Source organism: Ranitomeya imitator, chromosome 8 (assembly GCF_032444005.1).
Source record: "Ranitomeya imitator isolate aRanImi1 chromosome 8, aRanImi1.pri, whole genome shotgun sequence".
NCBI lineage: Eukaryota > Metazoa > Chordata > Amphibia > Anura > Dendrobatidae > Ranitomeya > Ranitomeya imitator.
In genome coordinates this window covers 200,047,783-200,075,542 of record NC_091289.1, presented here as the reverse complement: position 1 = coordinate 200,075,542, position 27,760 = coordinate 200,047,783, and the positions used below count along the sequence as shown (strand labels likewise).

The 27,760-nt window shown below is 49.8% G+C and overlaps 1 protein-coding gene across 1 annotated transcript; it reads left to right on the top strand.

Annotated features, from left to right (window-relative positions):
* The first annotated feature begins 261 nt into the window (after positions 1-261).
* On the top strand, positions 262-27,627 carry LOC138647040 (atrial natriuretic peptide receptor 1-like). The gene is made up of 18 exons (XM_069735824.1): positions 262-452; positions 1,503-1,648; positions 2,100-2,169; positions 2,242-2,386; positions 3,283-3,369; positions 3,678-3,818; positions 3,949-4,070; positions 4,544-4,682; positions 6,618-6,666; positions 7,727-7,828; positions 20,206-20,325; positions 22,112-22,205; positions 23,083-23,170; positions 23,582-23,721; positions 25,433-25,585; positions 25,744-25,842; positions 25,969-26,060; positions 26,452-27,627. Exons 2-18 carry the CDS (start codon positions 1,574-1,576, stop codon positions 26,515-26,517), a joined length of 1,782 nt encoding a protein of 593 aa, XP_069591925.1. The 5' UTR covers positions 262-452; positions 1,503-1,573; the 3' UTR covers positions 26,518-27,627.
* The last annotated feature ends 133 nt before the right edge of the window (positions 27,628-27,760 follow it).

Here is a 27,760-nt window from a genome sequence, read left to right as displayed (position 1 = left end):
TTTTAAGTAGTTTTCCTTTAATTAGAATCACCTGGAAAACTAATTATCACATGTGATTAAGATTGATTTCAGTTATCCATTGAGCCCTGAGACACAATACCATCCACGAGGTTATTTGAAAAACAAAATAATTAAATCTTTATGACACTTAAATCCAATTTGTATAATAATTTGGAACAAGGTGTATACGGCCAGCCCCCTCTACATCTGTCTTCTGGCAGAATGTTGTTTCCTCTGCCTGATCTCGTGCGAGTTTCCGGAGATAAGCAGCGCCTGTGGAGTGTGGCCGCCGCTCCTCTTCCTGTGTAGTGAAGGGTTGTGCGCTGCTCTGTGATTTGTGTAATTGCAGGTTGTTTTGGTCCACCTCGGCGTCACTTCATTGATCGCTCACATCAAAGTCGGCACCTTCCAGGCGGCATTAGAAGCGCAGTCCACTGTGCTCAGCGGGAAAGGTAATGGGGTCATTACTGGTGCGTCAGATCCAGGCTGGTCCGTACTCGCCCCGCTCAGCCGTCACAGCGCAGGCAGTATTTGGAGGGGTGCGGATTCTCTGCTAGAGACGCAGATTCTTCACAGGAAATGGGGTCTGCGGGGGGGTGCCCCCACTATCAATACAAGACTTTATACATGGGTTTAGGAATCTGCAGCACCTCTTTATAGGGGTTTGTGCAGGATGTAAAAAGACCGTGCAGCATTCTCTCCGAGCGCTGTTCATATAGCGGATGGTGCAGGAGCTGCCGCTATGAAAATGCTCCAGTATAGTCTGTAAATCGGGTCACGTACAGCTGTGAGCTTTTATACTTGGACCTGAGTCCACGCGGAGATTCGCCTGGGTGCACAGGATCACAGGCCGACCCTGCTCAGAGTTCTGCCCGTGTCAGGCCAGTGTTACTACACGGACCAGAAATAAGTTTGTGTGAACATGTACCTTTATGGGGATGATGTACTGATATCTGTGTGACCGCTGCAGTCAATCACTGGCCTTAGTCAAGACACTTGCAAGTACAGCACAAAACCCCTGAGACCAGTGATCGGTTGCAGCAGTCACATGACGGATGGGGGGCCCGCCATTGCTGCAGGATCTGCGGGGACCAGTGGAGCGGCGGGGAGCGATGCGTCTTTATAGCATTCCCATCGACCCATTTGAAAAAATCCTGGAAATAAAAGACTCTCAGCCGATATTCCGCCCAGGATCTTCCCAAAATTGGGGCAGAAATGCGTTATTTAATGCAGAATCTTGAGGGACAGGCTTGTACCATGGGGACTGTCGGTGAGGGAGGCGCTGGTAGCGCCAACGGGTGCAGGCGGGATGTAATGTCGCGTAATGCCGAAATACGAGGGTGCGGAGCCCAGTATTAATCAGCGGCTCGTGGGTGACATGGACGTTCCTCCGGACCCTCCCGTCACACTGGCATGTAATTGCTCCACCTGTTCTGCGCCGTCGCTGTCACCTGTCGCCATTACATGGGGGTCACGCTCACATTTGCTGCTTCTCTCCGCAGTGTGCGGTGATGACGTCTGCACTCAAGATGAGAACTGCGCCCTGTGCCCGGCGGATTGTGGCCCGTGCCCGATGACCACCGCGGTGAAAATCGCCATTGTACTTCCGCTAACGCTGTTCTGCAGCGGCTTCATCCTCGCAGTGGTGGTATATACTCTTATGTCCGTCCTCCTGTCAGTGGGCCATGTCCTGACTCTGATACTGTCCGCCCTCACCGGGTTACGTACACACCCAGTTGTCAGTTTAGCTCTAAATTACCAGGAGGAGGAACGGCACAATGCCACGAGAAGATACAGGCACAGAGAATACGCGTGCTTATAGACACGTGGGAGGGACAAATGCATGTGGTCAATGTGGAGTGGTGGGTCAGAGTCCGGAACGTTTCGACACTAATGGTGCCATTTTTGGTAAATGTAACACTGATAATAATTGTAATCCAGAGATTACTACGACCAGCGACGGACCGTACACAGAAGAGACGGATCCTAGCTGTAAGACACAAGCCCTTCCCGCAGCTATGGCGGACCCTGCCGTGACTGCAGCCCCCCGAGGAGCCTTGTCCGCCCCTCGGAGTAATGACCGGCTCTCGTTTCCGCAGTGGTTCCAGTATCAGAAGCAGAAGATGCTTTGGGATGAGAGTTGGATCCTGACGGTGAAGGACTTGCCTGGTACGTTGTGCGTCACGGTCCATCATGGCGATGGCTGCGGCTCTGCAGAGCGTTCCTCTTGTGTCTCCGCAGGGGATGAGGTCTGGAACCAGCTGGGCAGCACCATCAGCCTGAGACACAACAACAACCTCCTTCCCGGGCAGCGGACGGAGCTACTGGCGAACACGGTCTTCATCTGCGGCTCCTCCACCGAAAACTTCATCCAGACGGGGATCTAGTGAGTACCGCACGAGATGGGGGGTGCCGGAATCCATCACATTGGGGGCAACTGCAATACACGTGACGCACTTCTCCTACACACCTCAGGCAATGATTGGCGCACGACACAGTCTTAGGGGTATGGACGCCTGTCGGTCATTTGGTTTTTATTTCAATACATGTTTTTCGTAGCCAAAAATCACTTTTGCAATTGGATTTAATGAAACGTTTTCCCCGGAGTCTTTTGTAGCCTCTGTTGCTGGCTGCAGAATCAGCTAACTGAGCATCTGTCAGTGAACTCTTCTCAGAGTGTTTCTAACTCTTTTACCTGCCTTTTATTCAGCACCTCTCAGTAGATTTATGATCAGATGAATTGATGTGATCTGTGGTCATAAATCAGCACACAGGAGTTCACAGCAAAAGAATCACAAACTCTCTCTCTGAACGAGCTCACTGAGGGATTGTCAGTTAACTCAGTCTGCAGCCATCAGGAGCAGGGAAACAAAAGAGCCTGGAAAAACCAAACGGTGCAGAATGTTTCATGAAACCCGGTTGCTAAAATCCATATTAGATCCGAGAGATCTGACATCCGTCACCCCAAAGATCAGCTGTTAACGGTGCCGAGAGCTGATCAGTGGGGGTGATCGTGGTCCGATAGTGATCCTCTCCTAAGCTTGGACTATCTGTAAACTGGCGCAAGTCATTGTTCACTTTTCTTGGCAGTTTAAACCAATTTTTGGATAAACTGAGCTTAAAAAAGACAAATAATTTTTGCAAAAAAAAAATATAATCACTTTGTGTCCCTCTGACCACGGGCGGCCATATTGTCTTCATGGGAGGAAAGGTGCTAATCGGAGAGGAGATCTGAAGCCGCCGCCGCTCCTGTAACACAAATTCTCTTCTATTGCCTTCTAGCGATGGACGAATTGTTTCTGTCAAGAGGATTTATAAGAAAAATTTCACCATCACTAAAACCGTGAGGAAGGAGGTGCAGCTTGTCCGGTATGTGCCGCCCGCGAGGATCCGAGCTGCTTTCTATTTTCTGTAATGAAGATTTTCTTTTTTATTTCTGTCAAATGAACCTTTAACGCCGACATATGTGATATTAAATCATGAAAAACTGAAACCCTGCCCTCTAATAATACTAATGAGACGACTCTGCTGATGCTGTCACAGTCTGCACAGTAAAGCTGACAAGTCAGCTGCGGAGGACAGGGAATGTCAGCCTCCTCTCTGCACAAAGCGGAGCAGTATAATCAATGGTGAACGAGGATTGGATTGATATTAACATCATGTGATTGAATCTGTAGGAAGCTGGACCACCAGAATATGTGCAAGTTCATAGGGGGGTCGGTGGAAGGAAACATCTTCATCATCACAGAATACTGTCCAAAGGGAAGTCTGGCCGAGGTCCTGCTGAACGACGACGTCTCTCTCAACTGGGGGTTCAGGTGGGTGACGTCCTCTCATCTACATGGAGGGTAACGGACGAGCCACTCCGAAAATAGACAAGAAAAAAGAAGAGTCGTGAATGTCAGCGCAGTCGGCGTCACTCTAACTCTGCTTTCCCGCCATTTGCAGACTTTCCTTTGCCACAGACGTGGCACGTGGAATGGCTTATCTGCACCACCATAAAATGTACCACGGGCGGCTGACATCATGTAACTGCGTCATCGACGATCGATGGGTCTGCAAGATCTCAGGTAACAGATGGAGGAAATCGTGATGATCAGACAGAGAAGTAAGGGTTAAAAAGATTTAAAGCGGCTGCACAGAGAAATATGTCGGTTTTGTTCCAGAAACTGCGCTAAATCTGTCCACAGGTTTTGTCTGGTATTGCAGCTCTATAGTAAGGAGGCTGAGCTGTAATACCACTTACATCCTGTGCACAGAGGTGGCACTGTTTTTGGAAGAAAGCATCCATGTTTTTTTTAAACTTGGACAAAGGTCGTAGGGCATCATTACACCTTTACCCACCATAGAAAACTGCAATATATAACACTTCCCGATGTACAAAGGCAAAGACAAACCGTGCGGCGCCGGCTGCAGAAGTCACTGGCCAACGTGTGCAGCCAATAACGAAATACTCAGCGGACAGGAATGAGGCCGAGTCCTGGGACCACGGACGAGGTGTGTCCTGCAGGGAAATGTATGAATCTATGGATTGTTTCTGCAGATTATGGTCTGATGGTTTATAGACGGGATGAGTATAAAGAACTGATAGAGAAGAAGCCCCCACACATCTACTGTGCCCCCGAGGTGATCCAGAGCCACAACAATTGTGTCCTGCCGACCCCCGCTGCCGACGTGTACAGGTGAAATACACACACTGCTTCATATATGTGTCAATGGCCCCTGATGGGCTCGATCAAGGTCCTGCCGTGGTGAACGTTATATCAGAGGCAGACATTGCACATGTGCAGCCGGTTCCCCTGTACAGGGGCTCAGCCAGGAGGCCGACCTGTGCCGAGTCAGCGAGCAGGCTGCATTGTGCTGTGTGAGAATTTTCTCTGCCTAAAAAGCTAAGTAGTAATGTTCTTCTTTACAGGCACGATGTGCTGGTACATGCAGATATATGTCTACATGACAGCACTTTATGGGTGTAAAAAAGGAATAGTCGAGAGTTTTTTTCGCCAACACTTACCAATAAATAAAAAAACATTTGAAATAACATTTTATACATACTAGATGGTGGCCCGATTCTAACGCATCGGGTATTCTAGCATATGTATGTATGTACATCGCGCTTAGCACAGCCACGTAGTATATAGCACAGCCACGTAGTATATAAGACATCCATGTAGTATATAACACAGCCACATAGTATATAACACAGCCCACGTAGTATATAACACAGCCCACGCAGTATATAACACAGCCCACGCAGTATATAACACAGCCCACGCAGTATATAACACAGCCCACGCAGTTTATAACACAGCCCACGCAGTATATAACACAGCCCACGCAGTAGATAACACAGCCCACGCAGTAGATAACACAGCCCACGCAGTACATAGCACAGCCCACGTAGTATATAATACAGCCCACGCAGTATATCACACAGCCATGTAGTATAACACAGCCCATGCAGTATATAACACAGCCATGTAGTATAACACAGCCCATGCAGTATATAACACTGCCCATGCAGTATATAACACAGCCACGTAGTATATAACACAGGCCATGCAGTATATAACACTGCCCACGCAGTATATAGCACAGCCCACGCAGTATATAGCACAGCCCACGCAGTATATAGCACAGCCCACATAGTATATAGCACAGCCCACGCAGTATATAACACAGCCACGCAGTATATAACACAGCCACACAGGATATAACACAGCCCACACAGTATATAACACAGCCCAAGCAGTAGATAGTGCAGCCACATAGTATGTAGCAGCCATGCAATATATAGCAGCCATGTAGTATATAACACAGCCCACGTAGTATATAACACAGGCCCCACAGTATATAACACAGCCCGCGCATTATATAACACAGCGCAAGTAGTATACAGCAGTGTGGGCACCATATCCCTGTTAAAAAAATTTTTTTTTTTTTTTAAATAATTATATACTGACCCTCTGGCATCCACCGAAGCTGTCGCGATGCTGCCGCCAGCTTCCGTTCCCAGTGATGCATTGTGAAATTACCCAGATGACTTAGCGGTCTCGCGAGACCGCTAAGTCATCTGGGTAATTTCGCAATGCATCACTGGGAACGGAAGCTGGCGGCAGCATCGCGCGCATCGGTGGACGTCGGAAGGTGAGAATAGCACAATTTTTTATTTTTTTATTATTTTTAACATTATATCTTTTTACTATTGATGCTGCATAGGCAGTTGTCCGGGATGGGGCGACCCACTGGCGCTGACTGGAGGGGGCTAGGGAGGGGCCAGTTTTCGGCTGGACTAAGCCGACCAATCAGCGACGCGGATTTACGTTACAGAAGTTAGATACAGACAGACGGAAGTACCTTTTAGACAATTATATATATATATATAGATATATCACAGGGACAGTAATACCTCGCCGTGTTTAGTATCTGTAACAACGCGCACAGCGCCGGGAATGTATTATTTATGGTGATAGGTAAATGGCGTGAACATAAATGGTGCAATTGTCCTTTGTGCACATAACGCACCTTATGGACGGGGCCTTGTGGGCAGTGTGAATGTAGGATCGGGTGCCCCATATGATGACTGCACCCCGTCACTTCTTCTATCCCTCTTTTCCCAGTTACGCCATGGTGCTAGTAGAAATCGCCAGCCGCTGTGACACCTTCCCGGTGAGTTTTATGTCTATGACACAATACAATGATTATAAGTCTGATGTATATCGCACCGCTGCTGTGTGTGCAGATGTAGCAGAGCCGAGTCTGCCAGGAATAGCAGAGTGACAGCTAACGTCTGATCTCCCACATCTGGTGTGGAGCACAATCTACAGGACAGGTGGTCATGTGACAAGGGGGTCTGACAGCTGCGGCCCCTATCAATCACAGAAGTGGGGACTCCAGCCTCATGGGCTCAGGCTCCTTTTACTCTGACAATTGCACGTCCTGACAATGGGCGCAGGGGAAGGGGCAAGTGGTAAGACGCCGCCATCAGCCTCCGGCGCTCGCACAGATCAGTCTTCGCTTGGGTTACTACCAATCTTTTCAGCTCTGTTCACATGGCCATTTTCAGGATTCGTTAGTGTGGTACAGAAATAAAGCGTTAATTCACCGGGGTCGTTAGTCTGAATGGGTTTTCATGTTTCCTACGAGGCATCCATTCATTCAGCTATTCGCACAACTCAACTGTCCATCCAGAAAAAGGCTGTCAGAGCGCGGACACCTGCGGGAACGGATCATAAAGGAGGGACATCCGTCATGTCGTTATTTCATGGCAGAGCGCAGAACTCTGCAGTGACACAAACGCGGAGCCGGTACAAACAGAACAGAGGTAGAAGCCAAGTGTCCGTGTCGCTGCAGATCTGTTGGATCGGTCCATTTGGTTTCATCTTGGCATCAGTTTGATATCTGTTTTCTTATTTGCCGATTTTTTTTCTACTGGACCCATTAAAAAGAGCCATGTGAACAGAGACTGATCCCACCCGCCGCCAGCCCCCATAAATAAATATCATTGCTTAGTACATCAGAATGTGAGAAATGTTTCTTCTCCTCCTATTGGTTACATCTGGTATTGCAGCTCGGCCCCATTTACAGCTGTAATACTAAATGTATCCTGCAGACAAGAGGGGCGCTGTTTCTGGAGAACACGCAGAGTTCAGTATATGAGGTGTCACACATGTACATCAGTGATTTCAGGATCGCCGTATCCCATCCCTAACACCGCGCTCTTTCCCAGGGGGACGCTTACCTGAAAGATGTGACATGGAGACCCGAGATACCAGACCTGAGTGCAGGAAAAAATGACCACGACTGCCCCAACCAGGCGGATTACTCCGAGGTCAGTCTAATGGGGGCTTTATTGTGGCTGCGGGGGGCCCCAACCAAGGGGGCTTTATTGTGGCTACGGGGGGCCCCAACCAGGCGGATTACTCCGAGGTCAGTCTAATGGGGGCTTTATTGTGGCTGCGGGGGGCCCCAACCAAGGGGGCTTTATTGTGGCTACGGGGGGCCCCAACCAGGCGGATTACTCCGAGGTCAGTCTAATGGGGGCTTTATTGTGGTTGCGGGGGCCCCAACCAGGCGGATTACTCTGAGGTCAGTCTAATGGGATTTGACCTTTAGTATAGGTTAACAGAAACAGCACCCCCAAAGATCAACTGATTGAAGAGGCTGCTAAACTCTGGGGGGCTCTGCATCTCCTCCATTGCATACCTGCTATTACTACTCAGGTAATTCCTTTGAAAGACACAGAGATTGCAAAATGTGTGGAGCTGGAAACAAAGAGGGGGTGGAGATCCTGGCAGCGTCGGGGTCCGCCAAGCTGAACAGAGCCAACCCGATACTGGTGACTTATCCTAAGTCTGATCTGCCAATGTCAGAGGAATAACCCCATCATGTCCTCTCATAGGTGGCGGCACGGCTGGCTTTAGGTTGGGTGGTGGCCAGTGCATTACCACCACCATACAGTGCCCAAATAAGAGTGCTATATGGCGCCCAAATGACACCTCCAAGTACGAGATTGAGGGACCCAAGCTCTGGAAGAATGGTGCTATTTTGTGACCACAGAATCGGCACATCCCTACAACTTGCCCTACTTAGAGGGGCAGTGAAAGTGGCCATACGTGGAGAGGTGGTCTACACACCCATACGGCTGCCGTGGACCCTTGGAGTCATGCTCGTCCAATCACGTTTGCTACTTGGAGGTGAAACCTGTCCACGGTCCAAAAACCAGAGCATTACTGTCAATGGAGGGGTGAAGAATTGTGTGTGATGGGGCAGCCAGCTCTCGGGCCCTTCTGTCCTGCGTGGCCCCATGTGGAGGATGGGGCAGCCAGCTCTCGGGCCCTTCTATCCTGCGTGGCCCCATGTGGAGGATGGGGCAGCCAGCTCTTGGGCCCTTCTGTCCTGCGTGGCCCCATGTGGAGGATGGGGCAGCCAGCTCTCGGGCCCTTCTGTCCTGCGTGGTCCCATGTGGAGGATGGGGCAGTCAGCTCTCGGGCCCTTCTGCCCTGCGTGGCCCCATGTGGAGGATGGGGCAGCCAGCAATTGGGCCCTTCTGTCCTGCATGGCCCCATGTGGAGGATGGGGCAGCCAGCTCTCGGGCCCTTCTGTCCTGCGTGGCCCCATGTGGAGGATGGGGCAGTCAGCTCTCGGACCCTTCTGCCCTGCGTGGCCCCATGTGGAGGATGGGGCAGCCAGCTCTCGGGCCCTTCTGTCCTGCGTGGCCCCATGTGGAGGATGGGGCAGCCAGCTCTCGAGCCTTTCTGTCCTGCGTGGCCCCATGTGGAGGATGGGGCAGCCAGCTCTCGGGCCCTTCTGTCCTGCGTGGCCCCATGTGAAGGATGGGACAGCCAGCTTTCAGGTCCTTCTGTCCTGTGTGGCCCCATGTGGAGGATGGGGCAGCCAGCTCTCGGGTCCTTCTGTCCTGCGTGGCCCCATGTGGAGGATGGGGCAGCCAGCTCTCGGGTCCTTCTGTCCTGTGTGGCCCCATGTGGAGGATGGGGCAGCCAGCTCTCGGGTCCTTCTGTCCTGTGTGGCCCCATGTGGAGGATGGGGCAGCCAGCTCTCGGGCCCTTCTGTCCTGTGTGGCCCCATGTGAAGGATGGGGCAGCCAGCTCTCGGGCCCTTCTGTCCTGCGTGGCCCCATGTGGAGGATGAGGCAGCCAGCTCTCGGGTCCTTCTGTCCTGCGTGGCCCCATGTGGAGGATGGGGCAGCCAGCTCTCGGGCCCTTCTGTCCTGTGTGGCCCCATGTGGAGGATGGGGCAGCCAGCTCTCGGGCCCTTCTGTCCTGCGTGGCCCCATGTGGAGGATGGGGCAGCCAGCTCTCGGACCCTTCTATCCTGCGTGGCCCCATGTGGACGATGGGGCAGCCAGCTCTCAGGCCCTTCTGTCCTGCGTGGCCCCATGTGGAGGATGGGGCAGCCAGCTCTCGGGCCCTTCTGTCCTGCGTGGTCCCATGTGGAAGATGGGGCAGCCAGCTCTCGGGCCCTTCTGTCCTGCGTGGCCCCATGTGGAGGATGGGGCAGCCAGCTCTCGGGCCCTTCTATCCTGCGTGGCCCCATGTGGAGGATGGGGCAGCCAGCTCTTGGGCCCTTCTGTCCTGCGTGGCCCCATGTGGAGGATGGGGCAGCCAGCTCTCGGGCCCTTCTGTCCTGCGTGGTCCCATGTGGAGGATGGGGCAGTCAGCTCTCGGGCCCTTCTGCCCTGCGTGGCCCCATGTGGAGGATGGGGCAGCCAGCAATTGGGCCCTTCTGTCCTGCATGGCCCCATGTGGAGGATGGGGCAGCCAGCTCTCGGGCCCTTCTGTCCTGCGTGGCCCCATGTGGAGGATGGGGCAGTCAGCTCTCGGACCCTTCTGCCCTGCGTGGCCCCATGTGGAGGATGGGGCAGCCAGCTCTCGGGCCCTTCTGTCCTGCGTGGCCCCATGTGGAGGATGGGGCAGCCAGCTCTCGAGCCTTTCTGTCCTGCGTGGCCCCATGTGGAGGATGGGGCAGCCAGCTCTCGGGCCCTTCTGTCCTGCGTGGCCCCATGTGAAGGATGGGACAGCCAGCTTTCAGGTCCTTCTGTCCTGTGTGGCCCCATGTGGAGGATGGGGCAGCCAGCTCTCGGGTCCTTCTGTCCTGCGTGGCCCCATGTGGAGGATGGGGCAGCCAGCTCTCGGGTCCTTCTGTCCTGTGTGGCCCCATGTGGAGGATGGGGCAGCCAGCTCTCGGGTCCTTCTGTCCTGTGTGGCCCCATGTGGAGGATGGGGCAGCCAGCTCTCGGGCCCTTCTGTCCTGTGTGGCCCCATGTGAAGGATGGGGCAGCCAGCTCTCGGGCCCTTCTGTCCTGCGTGGCCCCATGTGGAGGATGAGGCAGCCAGCTCTCGGGTCCTTCTGTCCTGCGTGGCCCCATGTGGAGGATGGGGCAGCCAGCTCTCGGGCCCTTCTGTCCTGTGTGGCCCCATGTGGAGGATGGGGCAGCCAGCTCTCGGGCCCTTCTGTCCTGCGTGGCCCCATGTGGAGGATGGGGCAGCCAGCTCTCGGACCCTTCTATCCTGCGTGGCCCCATGTGGACGATGGGGCAGCCAGCTCTCAGGCCCTTCTGTCCTGCGTGGCCCCATGTGGAGGATGGGGCAGCCAGCTCTCGGGCCCTTCTGTCCTGCGTGGTCCCATGTGGAAGATGGGGCAGCCAGCTCTCGGGCCCTTCTGTCCTGCGTGGCCCCATGTGGAGGATGGGGCAGCCAGCTCTCGGGCCCTTCTGTCCTGCGTGGCCCCATGTGGAGGATGGGGCAGCCAGCTCTCGGGCCTTTCTGTCCTCCGTGGCCCCATGTGGAGGATGGGGCAGCCTGCTCTCGGGCCCTTCTGTCCTCCGCGGCCCCATGTGGAGCCTCTTTGCATGTCACAGCTGTGACCGCAGCTCCTCGCACAGACGTCCTCGCACGAGATGTTTATTTGCAGCAGCTTCATTCATTCCCTTGATGTCATCGCTCGTCCTGAGTCACCGGCGCCGTGTTTACTGCAGATGTCGGGATGAGCGCTGACATCACCTACCATGAGCGATACCGATAACGGGCAACCTACGGGTCCCACTGCCCATGAAGCAGAGTTTACACAGGAGATCAGCTGCACATGGTGTACGGGAAGAGCAAACACTTGGACGGAGGATCTACGAGATCTGCGGGAAGGGGGAGGTGGGGGTGCAATGGGGATTTACCTCCAAAACTCCAGAATATCATCCCCATAAACAGCTGCATCAATTACGTATTACCCCAGACGGCCACACAATGCAAATGAAACATAAAAAAACTGCACTGTGTGAACCAAGCCTAATGCACATAATGTAGGACTGTGTGCACAGAGCCGTATGGCGGAAGTGGAGGCTCCACAATCCCATAATATGAAGCTGCAGAGACTCCCGTATAACAGATCACTACGCCCTGTAATAACAGCTGTGGGCACAATTAAAGGGGGAGTTTTACATTATCCATAAATTATTATTTATCCACTGCAGCAATGATGATTATTAGATCTACTGCGGGGAGCCACCAATTGTCATAATGGAGTATTGTCCTAGACCCTCTCCATAAGACCACCAGAGAGCTGAATGGAGCAGCTGGTAGCTGGTGCCCTGCTCTGTCTAAGGCTATGGCCCTGATACAGACTTACACAAGAGCCTTGGGACGCAAGTATACGAACAGAACACCAGAGAGCAGGTGCACAACTGAGAATAGAGAAGCAGGGCGCAGGTGCACGTTTGAGAACAGAACAGAAGAGTGCAGGTGCACGACTGAGAACAGAACAGCAGGGCGCAGGTGCAGGACTGAGAACAGAACAGAAGAGTGCAGGTGCATGACTGAGAACAGAACGGCTGGGCGCAGGTGCAGGACTGAGAACAGAACAGCAGGGCGCAGGTGCACGTCTGAGAACAGAACAGCAGGGCGCAGGTGCACGTCTGAGAATAGAGCAGTGGGGCACAGGTGCATGTCTATTGTGAATTCTGTGGCAGAGCTCCCTCCTGTGGTCACAAGTGGTACTTCGGCTGATTCTCTCTGTAAGCTTCCGTTGGTGGAGGGAAGTGGTACTGCGGCTTCTGAGTTTCCTCCCTCAGGTGATGTGGTGAGGTCGTTAGGTGCTGCTCTACTTAACTCCACCTAGTGCTTTGATCCTGGCTTCCTGTCAATGTTCCAGTATTGGACTTGTTTTCCTCCTGGATCGTTCCTGTGGCCTGCTGCTCTGCATAGCTAAGTTTTCCTTTGCTATTTTGTTTGCTTTTCTTCTGTCCAGCTTATCTATTTGTTTGCTGGAAGCTCTGGGACGCAGAGGGTGTACCTCCGTGCCGTTAGTTCGGTACAGAGGGTCTTTTTGCCCCCTTTGCGTGGTTTTTAGGGCTTTGGGTTGACCGCAAAGTTACCTTTCCTATCCTCGCTCTGTTCAGAAAGTCGGGCCTCACTTTGCTAAATCTATTTCATCTCTACGTTTGTCTTTTCATCTTACTCACAGTCATTATATGTGGGGGGCTGCCTTTTCCTTTGGGGTATTTCTCTGAGGCAAGGTAGGCTTATTTTCTATCTTCAGGCTAGCTAGTTTCTCAGGCTGTGCCGAGTTGCATAGGTAGCGTTAGGCGCAATCCACGGCTGCCTCTAGTGTTGTTGGATAGGATTAGGGATTGCGGTCAAGAGAGTTCCCACGTCTCAGAGCTCGTTCTATGTTTTTGGATTATTGTCAGATCACTGTATGTGTTCTGACCTCTATGTTCACTGTGGTACTGAGTTGCCTAATCATAACAGTACAGGAAGCCAAAGTACTAATGATTCTCAATAGAGGGAAAAAAGAAGTTCTGAGACCATTTTTTTTTCTCTGCACTGTGTTTTGCCTTTTTTTTCCCCTAGACATTTGGGTGGTTCAGGACACAGGTGTAGCAATGGACATTAGAAGTCTGTCTTCATGTGTGGATCAGCTCTCGGCAAGAGTACAAAAGATTCAAGACACTATTGATCAGAAATCTATGTTAGAACCAAGAATTCCTATTCCTGATTTGTTTTTTGGAGATAGAACTAAGTTTCTGAGTTTCAAAAATAATTGTAAACTATTTCTGGCCTTGAAACCTCGCTCCTCTGGTGATCCAGTTCAACAGGTTTTGATCATTATTTCTTTTTTGCGTGGCGACCCTCAGGACTGGGCATTTTCTCTTGCGCCAGGAGATCCTGCATTAAGTAATATCGATGCGTTTTTCCTGGCGCTCGGATTGCTGTACGATGAGCCTAATTCTGTGGATCAGGCAGAAAGAAATTTGCTGGCTCTTTGTCAGGGTCAGGATGAGATAGAGGTATATTGTCAGAAATTTAGAAAGTGGTCCATGCTCACTCAATGGAATGAATCTGCGCTGGCAGCTATGTTCAGAAAGGGTCTCTCTGAAGCCCTTAAGGATGTCATGGTGGGATTTCCTATGCCTGCTGGTTTGAATGAGTCTATGTCTTTGGCCATTCAGATTGGTCGACGCTTGCGTGAGCGTAAATCTGTGCACCATTTGGCGGTATTACCTGAGCTTAAACCTGAGCCTATGCAGTGCGATAGGACTTTGACCAGAGTTGAACGGCAAGAACACAGACGTCTGAATGGGCTGTGTTTCTACTGTGGTGATTCCACTCATGCTATCTCTGATTGTCCTAAGCGCACTAAGCGGTTCGCTAGGTCTGCCACCATTGGTACAGTACAGTCAAAATCTCTTCTGTCCATTACCTTGATCTGCTCTTTGTCATCGTATTCTGTAATGGCATTTGTGGATTCAGGCGCTGCCCTGAATTTGATGGACTTGGAGTATGCTAAGCATTGTGGGTTTTTCTTGGAGCCCTTGCAGTGTCCTATTCCATTGAGAGGAATTGATGCTACGCCTTTGGCCAAGAATAAGCCTCAGTACTGGACCCAGCTGACCATGTGCATGGCTCCTGCACATCAGGAGGTTATTCGCTTTCTGGTGTTGCATAATCTGCATGATGTGGTCGTGTTGGGGTTGCCATGGCTACAAGTCCATAATCCAGTATTAGATTGGAAATCCATGTCGGTGTCCAGCTGGGGTTGTCAGGGGGTACATGGTGATGTTCCATTTCTGTCAATTTCGTCATCCACCCCTTCTGAGGTTCCAGAGTTCTTGTCTGATTACCGGGATGTATTTGATGAGCCCAAGTCCGATGCCCTACCTCCGCATAGGGATTGTGATTGTGCTATCAATTTGATTCCTGGTAGTAAGTTCCCAAAAGGCCGATTGTTTAATTTATCCGTGCCTGAGCACGCCGCTATGCGCAGTTATGTGAAGGAGTCCCTGGAGAAGGGGCATATTTGCCCGTCATCGTCGCCATTGGGAGCAGGGTTCTTTTTTGTAGCCAAGAAGGATGGTTCGCTGAGACCTTGTATAGATTACCGCCTTCTAAATAAGATCACGGTTAAATTTCAGTACCCCTTGCCGTTGTTATCTGATTTGTTTGCTCGGATTAAGGGGGCTAGTTGGTTCACCAAGATAGATCTTCGTGGTGCGTATAATCTTGTGCGAATTAAGCGAGGCGATGAATGGAAAACTGCATTTAATACGCCCGAGGGTCATTTTGAGTATCTAGTAATGCCATTCGGACTTGACAATGCTCCATCAGTGTTTCAGTCCATTATGCATGACATCTTCCGAGAGTACCTGGATAAATTCCTGATTGTGTACTTGGATGACATTTTGATCTTCTCGGATGATTGGGAGTCTCATGTGAAGCAGGTCAGAACGGTTTTTCAGGTCCTGCGTGCTAATTCTTTGTTTGTGAAGGGATCAAAGTGTCTCTTTGGTGTGCAGAAGGTTTCATTTTTGGGGTTCATCTTTTCCCCTTCTACTATCGAGATGGATCCTGTTAAGGTCCAAGCCATCCATGATTGGACTCAGCCGACATCTCTGAAAAGTCTGCAAAAGTTCCTGGGCTTTGCTAATTTTTATCGTCGCTTCATCTGCAATTTTTCTAGTATTGCTAAACCATTGACCGATTTGACCAAGAAGGGTGCTGATGTGGTCAATTGGTCTTCTGCTGCTGTGGAAGCTTTTCAAGAGTTGAAGCGTCATTTTTCTTCTGCCCCTGTGTTGTGTCAACCAGATGTTTCTCTTCCGTTCCAGGTCGAGGTTGATGCTTCTGAGATTGGAGCAGGGGCTGTTTTGTCGCAGAGAGGTTCTGATTGCTCAGTGATGAAACCGTGCGCCTTCTTTTCCAGGAAGTTTTCGCCTGCTGAGCGAAATTATGATGTGGGCAACCGAGAGTTGCTGGCCATGAAGTGGGCATTGGAGGAGTGGCGTCATTGGCTTGAAGGAGCTAAGCATCGCGTGGTGGTCTTGACTGATCATAAGAACTTGACTTATCTCGAGTCCGCCAAGCGGTTGAATCCTAGACAAGCTCGTTGGTCGTTGTTTTTTGCCCGTTTTGACTTTGTGATTTCATACCTTCCGGGCTCTAAAAATGTGAAGGCGGATGCTCTGTCTAGGAGTTTTGTGCCCGACTCTCCGGGTGTATCTGAGCCGGCGGGTATCCTCAAAGAGGGAGTAATTGTGTCTGCCATCTCCCCTGATTTGCGGCGAGTGCTGCAAAAATTTCAGGCTAATAAACCTGATCGTTGTCCAGCGGAGAAACTGTTTGTCCCTGATAGGTGGACAAATAAAGTTATCTCTGAGGTTCATTGTTCGGTCTTGGCTGGTCATCCTGGAATCTTTGGTACCAGAGAGTTAGTGGCTAGATCCTTTTGGTGGCCATCTCTGTCGCGGGATGTGCGTACTTTTGTACAGTCCTGTGGGATTTGTGCTCGGGCTAAGCCCTGCTATTCTCGTGCCAGTGGGTTGCTTTTGCCCTTGCCAGTCCCGAAGAGGCCTTGGACACATATCTCTATGGATTTTATTTCAGATCTTCCCGTTTCTCAAAAGATGTCAGTCATTTGGGTGGTCTGTGATCGCTTTTCTAAGATGGTCCATTTGGTACCCTTGTCTAAATTGCCTTCCTCCTCTGATTTGGTGCCATTGTTCTTCCAGCATGTGGTTCGTTTACATGGCATTCCAGAGAATATCGTTTCTGACAGAGGTTCCCAGTTTGTTTCGAGGTTTTGGCGAGCCTTTTGTGGTAGGATGGGCATTGACTTGTCTTTTTCCTCGGCTTTCCATCCTCAGACTAATGGCTAGACCGAACGAACCAATCAGACCTTGGAAACATATCTGAGATGTTTTGTTTCTGCTGATCAGGATGACTGGGTGTCCTTTTTGCCTTTGGCTGAGTTCGCCCTTAATAATCGGGCTAGCTCGGCTACCTTGGTTTTGCCATTTTTCTGCAACTCTGGGTTCCATCCTCGTTTCTCGTCAGGACAGGTTGAGTCTTCGGACTGTCCTGGTGTGGATACTGTGGTGGACAGGTTGCAGCAGATTTGGACTCAGGTAGTGGACAATTTGACCTTGTCCCAGGAGAAGGCTCAACGTTTTGCTAATCGCAGACGCTGTGTGGGTCCCCGACTTCGTGTTGGGGATCTGGTTTGGTTATCTTCTCGTCATATTCCTATGAAGGTTTCCTCTCCTAAGTTTAAACCTCGTTTCATTGGTCTGTATAGGATTTCTGAGGTTCTTAATCCTGTGTCTTTTCGTCTAACCCTTCCAGATTCTTTTTCCATACATAACGTATTCCATAGGTCATTGTTGCGGAGATACGTGGCACCTATGGTTCCTTCTGTTGACCCTCCTGCCCCGGTTTTGGTGGAGGGGGAGTTGGAGTATATTGTGGAGAAGATTTTGGATTCTCGTGTTTCAAGACGGAAACTCCAGTATCTGGTTAAGTGGAAGGGTTATGCTCAGGAAGATAATTCCTGGGTCTTTGCCTCTGATGTCCATGCTCCCGATCTTGTTCGTGCCTTTCATGTGGCTCATCCTGGTCGGCCTCGGGGCTCTGGTGAGGGTTCGGTGACCCCTCCTCAAGGGGGGGGTACTGTTGTGAATTCTGTGGCAGAGCTCCCTCCTGTGGTCACAAGTGGTACTTCGGCTGATTCTCTCTGTAAGCTTCCGTTGGTGGAGGGAAGTGGTACTGCGGCTTCTGAGTTTCCTCCCTCAGGTGATGTGGTGAGGTCGTTAGGTGCTGCTCTACTTAACTCCACCTAGTGCTTTGATCCTGGCTTCCTGTCAATGTTCCAGTATTGGACTTGTTTTCCTCCTGGATCGTTCCTGTGGCCTGCTGCTCTGCATAGCTAAGTTTTCCTTTGCTATTTTGTTTGCTTTTCTTCTGTCCAGCTTATCTATTTGTTTGCTGGAAGCTCTGGGACGCAGAGGGTGTACCTCCGTGCCGTTAGTTCGGTACGGAGGGTCTTTTTGCCCCCTTTGCATGGTTTTTAGGGTTTTGGGTTGACCGCAAAGTTACCTTTCCTATCCTCGCTCTGTTCAGAAAGTCGGGCCTCACTTTGCTAAATCTCTCTACGTTTGTCTTTTCATCTTACTCACAGTCATTATATGTGGGGGGCTGCCTTTTCCTTTGGGGTATTTCTCTGAGGCAAGGTAGGCTTATTTTCTATCTTCAGGCTAGCTAGTTTCTCAGGCTGTGCCGAGTTGCATAGATAGCGTTAGGCGCAATCCACGGCTGCCTCTAGTGTTGTTGGATAGGATTAGGGATTGCGGTCAACAGAGTTCCCACATCTCAGAGCTCGTTCTATGTTTTTGGATTATTGTCAGATCACTGTATGTGCTCTGACCTCTATGTTCACTGTGGTACTGAGTTGCCTAATCATAACACACGTCTGAGAACAGAACAGCAGGGCGCAGGTGCACGTCTGAGAATAGAGCAGCAGGGCGCAGGTGCACGTCTGAGAATAGAGCAGCAGAGCGCAGGTGCACGACTGAGAACAGAACAGCAGAGAGCAGGTGCACAACTGAGAATAGAGCAGCAGGGCGCAGGTGCACGTCTGAGAATAGAGCAGCAGAGCGCAGGTGCACGACTGAGAACAGAGCAGCAGAGAGCAGGTGCACGACTGAGAACAGAACAGCAGGGCACAGGTGCACGACTGAGAACAGAGCAGCAGAGAGCAGGTGCACGACTGAGAACAGAACAGCAGGGCGCAAGTGCACGACTGAGAACAGAACAGCAGAGTGCAGGTGCACGACTGAGAATAGAGCAGCAGGGCGCAGGTGCACGACTGAGAATAGAGCAGCAGGGCGCAGGTGCACGACTGAGAACAGAAAAGCAGAGAGCAGGTGCACGACTGAGAACAGAACAGCAGAGTGCAGGTGCACGACTGAGAATAGAGCAGCAGGGCGCAGGCGCATGACTGAGAACAAAACAGCAGGGCGCAGGTGCACGACTGAGAACAGAGCAGCAGAGAGCAGGTGCACGACTGAGAACAGAGCAGCAGAGCGCAGGTGCACGACTGAGAACCGAACAGCAGGGCACAGGTGCACGACTGAGAACAGAGCAGCAGGGCGCAGGTGCACGACTGAGAACAGCAGCAGGTTGCAGGTGCACGACTGAAAACAGAACAGCAGAGTACCGGTGCACAACTGAGAACAGAGCAGCAGAGCGCAGGTGCAAGACTGAGAACAGAGCAGCAGGGTGCAGGTGCACGACTGAAAACAGAACAGCACGGTGAATGTGCAAGACTGAGAATAGAGCAGCAGAGTGCAGGTGCACGACTGAGAACAGAGCAGCACGGTGAATGTGCATTACTGAGAACAGAACAGCAGGGCGCAGGTGCAAGACTGAAAATAGAGCAGCAGAGTGCAGGTGCACGACTGAGAACAGAGCAGCAGAGTGCAGGTGCACGACTGAGAACAGAGCAGCAGGGTGCAGGTGCACGACTGAGAACAGAACAGCAGAGCGCAGGTGCACAACTGAGAACAGAACAGCAGGGCGCAGGTGCACGACTGAGAACAGAACAGCAGAGCACAGGTGCACGACTGAGAACAGAACAGCAGGGCACAGGTGCAAGACTGAAAATAGAGCAGCAGAGCGCAGGTGCAAGACTGAGAACAGAACAGGGCGCAGGTGCAGGACTGAGAATAGAGCAGCAGGGAGCAGGTGCACGACTGAGAACAGAGCAGCAGGGCGCAGGTGCAGGACTGAGAATAGAGCAGCAGGGCGCAGGTGCAAGACTGAGAACAGAACAGCAGAGCGCAGATGCAGGACTGAGAATAGAGCAGCAGAGCGCAGGTGCAGGACTGAGAATAGAGCACCAGAGCGCAGGTGCAGGACTGAGAATAGAGCAGCAGGGCACAGGTGCACGACTGAGAATAGAACAGCAGGGCGCAGGTGCAGAGCAGCAGGGCGCAGGTGCAAGACTGAGAATAGAGCAGCAGAGCGCAGATGTGACCAGATGCAACATTCAGCTCCTCCTGGCAGTGATCTTATAAGGGAAACCTGTAGTAATGTAGCAGTTGCACACGGTAAAGATTTTGTCTGAGGCCATAGTACAATCATGTGGATGAGTTTGCCCCATACTGTGGCCAGAAGGAAACAGTTTATCAAAAGTGTGGTGGATTGTTGAGACAATGTTGTACAAATCGTGACAAGACTGTAAAGTGCTAAATACTCTGTTGGTGAAGGATGGAGGGAGCTAACGCCACCTGGCAGGAAGCCTGCAGGGTCTCCCATGGCACGTCCAAGTCCAGGGTGCAGCCTCGATGGTCAGTATTTATCAGATCACACGTGTGATAAATTACGTCTTCACTTAAGAGTCAGTCTTCTCTCTTTTCTGCAGCTGATACAGAAGTGCTGGACTCACAATCCGATGCTGCGGCCGCCGTTCGAGCAGGTTAAGAAGAGTCTGGAGAAGATGAATCCAAACAGAGTCAGCCCGGTGGATATGATGATGAACCTGGTACATGTGATATCTCTCATTACGGGATGTCGTGGGGGCAGGTTATGTGATTACTTTAGGTATATTCTACGTATCTAATAATAATAAATAATAATCTTTATTTTTATATAGCGCTAACATATTCCGCAGCGCTTTACACACATTATCATCACTGTCCCAGATAGGGCTCACAATCTAGAATCCCTATCTGTATGTCTTTAGAATGTGGGAGGAAACCGGAGTACCCGGAGGAAACCCACGCAAACACGGAGAGAACATACAAACTCTTTGCAGATGTTGTCCTGGGTGGGATTAGAACCCAGGACCCCAGCGCTGCAAGGCTGCACCGTATCTGGCGCAGCCCTTCATTTGTTTCTCGTCTATCAGACATTGCTTCTAACCATAGCTGGGAAACTGTCACCTCGTTTGTAGGGATCCCATGTGCCTGTCATGAGAAACCGGACATAGAAGCCACATGCAAATCAGGCTGGAAGTGCACGGGGGCAGGTCAGTGCACTAGAAGCCTCTATTTCAAGTTCACGGACACGCCCCCAGTGCACCCACTGATTTTCATATGGCTTCTATGTCAGATTTCTTATCACTGGCACATGGGATCTCTACAAAAGAAGTGTAATTTTTTGCATATGTACAAGGGCTCATACACTATTTCCATAAGTAAAAACGTGTTGACAGGTTCACTTTAGAGTTACAGAGACTATACCATTTAATGGTCAGCTCCTTGACACCCCCCATGAACAGCCGATATCCCCTAGGAAAGCCTTGTTCTCCTAGCCATGAGCAGCTGATATCACCTGGTGAAGCCTTGCTTCCCTGGCCATGAGCAACTGATATCCCCTGGTGAAGCCTTGCTTCCCTGGCCATGAGCATCTGATATCCCCATGTGAAGCTTTGTTTTCCTGGCCATTAGCAGCCGATATCCCCTGGTGAAGCCTTTCTTCCCTGGCCATGACCAGCTGATATCCCCTGGTGAAGCCTTGTTTCCCTGGCCATGAGCAGCTGATATCCCCTGGTGAAGCCTTGCTTCACTGGCCATGAACAGCTGATATCACCTGGTGAAGCCTTGCTTCCCTGGCCATGAGCAGCCAATATCCCCTGGTGAAGCCTTGCTTTCCTGGCCATGAGCAACTGATATCCCCTGGTGAAGCCTTGTTCCCAGCCATGAACAGCTGATATCACCTGGTGAAGCCTTGCTTCCCTGGCCATGAGCTGCCGATATCCCCTGGTGAAGCCTTTCTTCCCTGGCCATGACCAGCTGATATCCCCTGGTGAAGCCTTGTTTCCCTGGTCATGAGCAGCTGATATCCCCTGAAGCCTTGTTTCCCTGGCCATGAGCAGCTGATATCCCCTAGTGAAGCCTTGCTTTCCTGGCCATGAGCAACTGATATCCCCTGGTGAAGCCTTGTTCCCAGCCATGAACAGCTGATATCCCCTGGTGAAGCCTTGTTTCCCTGGCCATGAGCAGCTGATATTCCCTGATGAAGGCTTGTTCTCCTTGTCGGGTACTTCCCAGCTTTGGCAGGGAATTTGACTTTCTATTGCACCCATTCAGAAAAACAGTTGTTTATGTAACAGATATGTTGAGTTTCGCACAGCCTCTCAAACACTTATAGCTCCCTCCTTGACATCCAGCCCCTTTAAGGTGTAACAGATTTGCCCCAGATTTGTGGTATAAATTCCTTTACAGACATTATATGTCGATGGGGTGCTGGACACCATGATTGCACCATGCAATGCTCCTGTTTACTAATCATATTCTGCCCCGTTAAACGTTGCAACTTTTTTGTAGATGGAGAAGTACAGTAAACATCTGGAGGCCATTGTAGCTGAGAGGACTCAAGATCTCTTACAAGAAAAGCAAAAGACGGACCGTCTGCTTTACAGTAAGTAGGAACCAGAGAGAAATGCAGTGAACTTGACAGTGCTGCACGGCTGTTGTGGATTTTGTTGCTTAATTGCTGCAGATTTGCCACAAATTCACTCAGTACAATGTGAAAATCCGCAGCATAAACTGACAAGCTTCAGATTTCAGATCCAGTTCAATTGTTTTGTAATTTTCTGCACACAAATCCACAGCGAACAATGCATCTTCACTAACTGGTGACATGTGGTACATTTCTTCAATGAAATCCTCAGCAAAACAAACACGATTTAGTGCAGCTTTTGCCACTGAGGATTTTCTGTTGCAGATTTTGTTGCAGAACTCTCTAACTGGATTTGGTTCCATTCACCTTCAGGGGGTGCGCTAGATGAATGGGAAACTTCCAAAACTTGTGTGGGAATGAATCAAGACTTTCTAAAAAGTTGTCAAAGCATCAATGCTCCAATTCATCATTCTTTTTAGGATTTTTTTTTTTTTGGATTCAATACATTTTATTTTGCGCCACATTCCTTACGCTGTGCACCATTTCAGTCCATCAGTTCTTTCAGTCCTTGTCATTTTTCAGTTTGCTCAACGATCTGTTTAGTTTTTATCCCGTTTTTTGCCATTTTTCTAGGGCAGTTTTTTGGCAGAAAAGTGTTTGATGAGTTCCCCCAATATGTATTATCTGGCCTCCCATAATTTCGCCTCGTGCAGCGCAGTTCCACAGACAGCTCCAGCTCTGCTCATCCTCTGCCTCTGATGCAATGCCAGATCCGCACTGGACGCGGACGCTTCCTAGATTGCTGTCAGTCCTCCTCCCTGAGCTTTACCTTAATTCTTCTGCATTGATGGACGTGCAGCTCTAACCTCACAATGTAATATCTGCGTATTTCCAGGTATGCTTCCCAAACCCGTGGCGGATGATCTGCGCCAAGGCCTGACCTGTGCGGCTCAGAGTTACGCTAATGCCACCGTCTATTTCAGGCAGGTTTTCGGGATCTTGTGCACTTGATTGTGTGTGTCCCCACGAGTAAGTCCCGCAATGACGAGATACGCATTTCGCAGGCATTTCTGCATTATAGCCGCATGCGGCCGCACATTTTCTGCATTTGGCTCCCAGGAGGGCCCCAATTGTGAATAGAAATCCATAAATACTGAATGCAGTGACCACATCTGGGCCGATATCTGGTCACAGTCCGGGGGCTGCACAATGGTGCCAGATCTGCTATGATGACACGAGGAGGTGGCGGTGGGGGGTGTCAGGCCTGCACAGTTACTAGATGCCATTCTGGGCCCTTGGAAAGCTGAGTGACAAGTACTATGGGAAATCCAGCACCTTATACTGATGAAGAGATGTGCGCTGACCACTGATAATGACGTTTTTCTCTGCTCTAGTGATATTGTGGGTTTCACGTCACTGTCTGGAGGAAGCACTCCGCACCAAGTGGTCAACTTGCTAAATAAGTTGTACACCAAGTTTGATGACATCATTGACAATTATGACGTGTACAAGGTGGAAACCATTGGAGATGCGTGTGAGTATGAGTTTTATTATAAAATTAGCATCTGTGCCTGGAGGCGTTCTAGCGGCTTTATGACGGATGATTGCTGCATGTGAAGCTGCAGGCTCTGGGATCAGTGGGTGTCCCTGCAACAATGTTCTCGGTTGTATGATTGCTGCATTGCTTCTTGTATTTTTTCAGGCATTCTTACATGTGAAGCTGCAGGCTCTGGGATCAGTGGGTGTCCCTGCAACACTGTTCTCGGTTGTATGATTGCTGCATTGCTTCTTGTATTTTATCAGGCATCCTTACATGTGAAGCTGCAGGCTCTGGGATCAGTGGGTGTCCCTGCAACACTGTTCTCGGTTGTATGATTGCTGCATTGCTTCTTGTATTTTCTCAGGCATTCTTATATGTGAAGCTGCAGGTTCTGGGATCAGTGGGTGTCCCTGCAACACTGTTCTCGGTTGTATGATTGCTGCATTGCTTCTTGTATTTTCTCAGGCATTCTTACATGTGAAGCTGCAGGCTCTGGGATCAGTGGGTGTCCCTGCAACACTGTTCTCGGTTGTATGATTGCTGCATTGCTTCTTGTATTTTCTCAGGCATTCTTACATGTGAAGCTGCAGGCTCTGGGATCAGTGGGTGTCCCTGCAACACTGTTCTCGGTTGTATGATTGCTGCATTGCTTCTTGTATTTTCTCAGGCATTCTTACATGTGAAGCTGCAGGCTCTGGGATCAGTGGGTGTCCCTGCAACACTGTTCTCGGTTGTATGATTGCTGCATTGCTTCTTGTATTTTCTCAGGCATTCTTACATGTGAAGCTGCAGGCTATGGGATCAGTGGGTGTCCCTGCTACACTGTTCTCTGATGTATGATTACTGCATTGCTTCTTGTATTTTCTCAGGCATTCTTACATGTGAAGCTGCAGGTTCTGGGATCAGTGGGTGTCCCTGCAACAATGTTCTCGGTTGTATGATTGCTGCATTGCTTCTTGTATTTTCTCAGGCATTCTTACATGTGAAGCTGCAGGTTCTGGGCATCTGGTGTGAAACGGTTTTCTGTTGTATGGATTTGGATGACTTCTGAGTAGTTTTCTTTATTTTCAGGGTGTTCTTCTCTGGCATGCTCGCATAGTTGGGCTTCTCTGTGAAACTGATCTCTTTTGGAGCATTTTAGTTGACTACTGCATCAATTTTTGTACTTTCAAGACATGTTTCTCAGGCATCCTTCATGGACAGTTGTGGGTTTTGGGCACAGTGCGTGTTCCCCGTAACATTGTTTTCTGTTGTATGATGTTGAATGATTACTGCATTGCTTCATTTATTTTCAACATCTTTTTCCGGCTTGCGTGCACGCGAAGATGCAGGTCCTGGGCTCAGTGGATGTTCCCTGTAACACTGTTCTTTGTATGATTGTTTCATTACTGTTTTTATTTTCGAGAACTGTTCTCCTATGCATGCTTGCATGTGAAGCTACAGGCTCTGAGTACAGTCACGCTGTTCTCTATTGTATGAAGCTAGCAATATGCATTACGTGATCCCTAAATCTTCGAATAGAAGCATTGCATTCAGGAGTTTAACTAAAATTGATTTAATATCCACAGTTGCACCTGGGCCTTGGACTTTTCGTATGTAACAGGACAGTAGTCAACGGAGCCAGATCTTTAGAAGAGCAGACATAGCTCTCAGTTATTTTTCTATAATGCGCCGATCCTCTTAATGCCAGTCTTCTGCCCTGCAGATATGGTGGTGTCTGGTGTTCCAAAGGAAAATGGCATAAGCCACGTGGCAGAGATTGCAAGCATGGCCCTAGATCTCATTGCTGTCTGCCACTCCTTTAAGATCCCACATCTTCCAGATATGAAGCTGAAGATCCGAGCTGGAGTGCATTCGGGTAGGTGACAAGTTTACTACACACTAAATTAGTGCGCCGCCATTTTCTGAGCAGCCTGGTGGGACCTGACTGGGTATAATGTGCCAACACCAAACTGGGCACATCACATGAGATATAAAAGCATTCACGGATTACTGTTTCTATTCCTTGTAATGAAGGTCCAGTTGTGGCCGGAGTCGTCGGGACTAAAATGCCGCGTTACTGTTTATTCGGAGACACTGTGAACACGGCATCAAGGATGGAGTCTACCAGCGAAGGTAAAGTCCGCAGCTCCATAAAGCGCAGTATGGGAGTCGTGCAATATGTCTGACGATAGCAGTAGAGTCATTTATTTCTAGGTAAACTAGATATCATCTTTACATTTATCATTCTTTTTTCATTAGCTTTGAAGATTCAGTGCAGCTCCAGCGCCGCGGACCTGCTGAAGAAAATAGGCGGCTACACTCTTGCATGCCGCGGCACGCTGGAAGTGAAGGTAAACATATGACTCCGTAAATGACTTGTCTGACCTGGAAATAAGGAAACTTCGTAAACTAAAATTGTAGATTTACCTACTATGTGTAATTCTTCTTATAGAAGAGAGAAATGTGACATCCAGAGACATAGATAACAAGCGCAGTGCATCCTGCATCCAGTATGTGCCTGCAGCTGCCACTAGGGGGAGCTCATAGCATCAGTATACACGTAGGTAACAAGAGGTCCCTCTAGTGGTGGCAAGCAGAGCACAAGGTGGGAGAAACGTGTTGTTTTCTATCCGCGCCCTCTTACCTGACATCCGATACAACCTCTAATGACTGCAGCTTACAGCAACCGTGCTCTCTGATATAAAGAAAGATTGTAATCGTATTTCTATTATATATTCCCAGGGAAAAGGAGCAATGACGACGTGGTGGCTGGAGGGAAAAGAGAAGCCGGGAAGCTGGAACATTTAACATCCTAGAATCCTTCTTATAAATTATATTCTTACCGTATACCTCTACAGGGTCAAATCAGTGTGATACACCAAGCCTAAAAAAGACCGAGTCCCAAGTAACACCGCCAGCCTCTTATACTGAACAGCTGTGATGTTTTTTCTCTGAATCTTATTTTTCTGGGATCTAGATGGAAACCCCTGATGCAGTGCTCAGCACTGGATAATCTGAGCCCAACCTAAAAGGGGTTCTCCATTTATGTAAAAAAAAAAAAAAGTTTAATCACTGTCCAAAAAGTTCTACAACTTTCTCATAGACTTGTGTTTAGTTTATCACTATTTTCAAGATACATAGTCGCTGTCAGTGAATGAGAACACTCTCCATTATATTTAGTGGCATTAACCCTGTACATACCTAGTCCTGCTCTCTGCTGTGAAGTGAAAACAAATGTATCCAGTCTGGACAATGCTCTGTGAGCTCAACTCATCAATAGCAGATGCACAGACCTCTCTGCTGGTTTGTTACAATGTACCAGTCCGGAGTCCAGCGGATACAATTGTATCCACTTGTCAGCAGACAGCAGGACCAGACATGTACAGGATCTGCCTCTGACATAAACACTAAACTGGAGGATTTACTAATCACAATGGACCAGAACTTTACTTGTGGGACCAGCTCCTTGTGCCACATTTATAATACTGTCAGTCTGAGACTTTACCTAACCTATAGATCGGTCATGAATTGTAATCTGGTGATTGAGCTGCCCTGCTAAAAACCGTAATGTGTCGGTGTCTCTTTGAAAACCTAGTAAACTTTTTTTGAGATTCCCTCTTGTTCCGGCGGCGCCCTCGGCCTCATCCCCTGACTACGGTGGCTAGTCCTAACCTGCTGCTGCTTCATAGTGACATCACAGTAACGAGCTGCGCCATGCTCATGTGACATGCCATGTCCGCAGGATCACAGAGGAGCGATGCGGTGCCCAGAGGAACGGAGGATAGGAACGAGAGCGATGCACAACTTTATATTAAATGTTGGTCATTTCAGTGCAGTAGAACCCATCCCCGAACTGTGATTGTGTGATCCTGTCACCGCTCTCCTGTGTAATAAATGGTCGCATCACTGAGAACCGTCCGCACTCTGCTGCTTTTGTTATTTTTATACCTGAGGTTTGGAAAGTTAATACACTTTAATCAACATAATTAGGCTACGTTCACACGTTGCGTTTTTGCAGCATTTATTCTGCAAATTAAAAGCTGCTTTTTAC

Bases quoted from the DNA above. Each gene is read 5' to 3' on its own strand.
- LOC138647040 (XM_069735824.1), top strand. From the start codon at position 1,574: ATGACCACCGCGGTGAAAATCGCCATTGTACTTCCGCTAACGCTGTTC. The intron at 4,071-4,543 runs GTAACAGATGGA...TTGTTTCTGCAG, and splicing joins ATGGGTCTGCAAGATCTCAG to ATTATGGTCTGATGGTTTAT. The intron at 25,586-25,743 runs GTAGGTGACAAG...CTTGTAATGAAG, and splicing joins CCGAGCTGGAGTGCATTCGG to GTCCAGTTGTGGCCGGAGTC.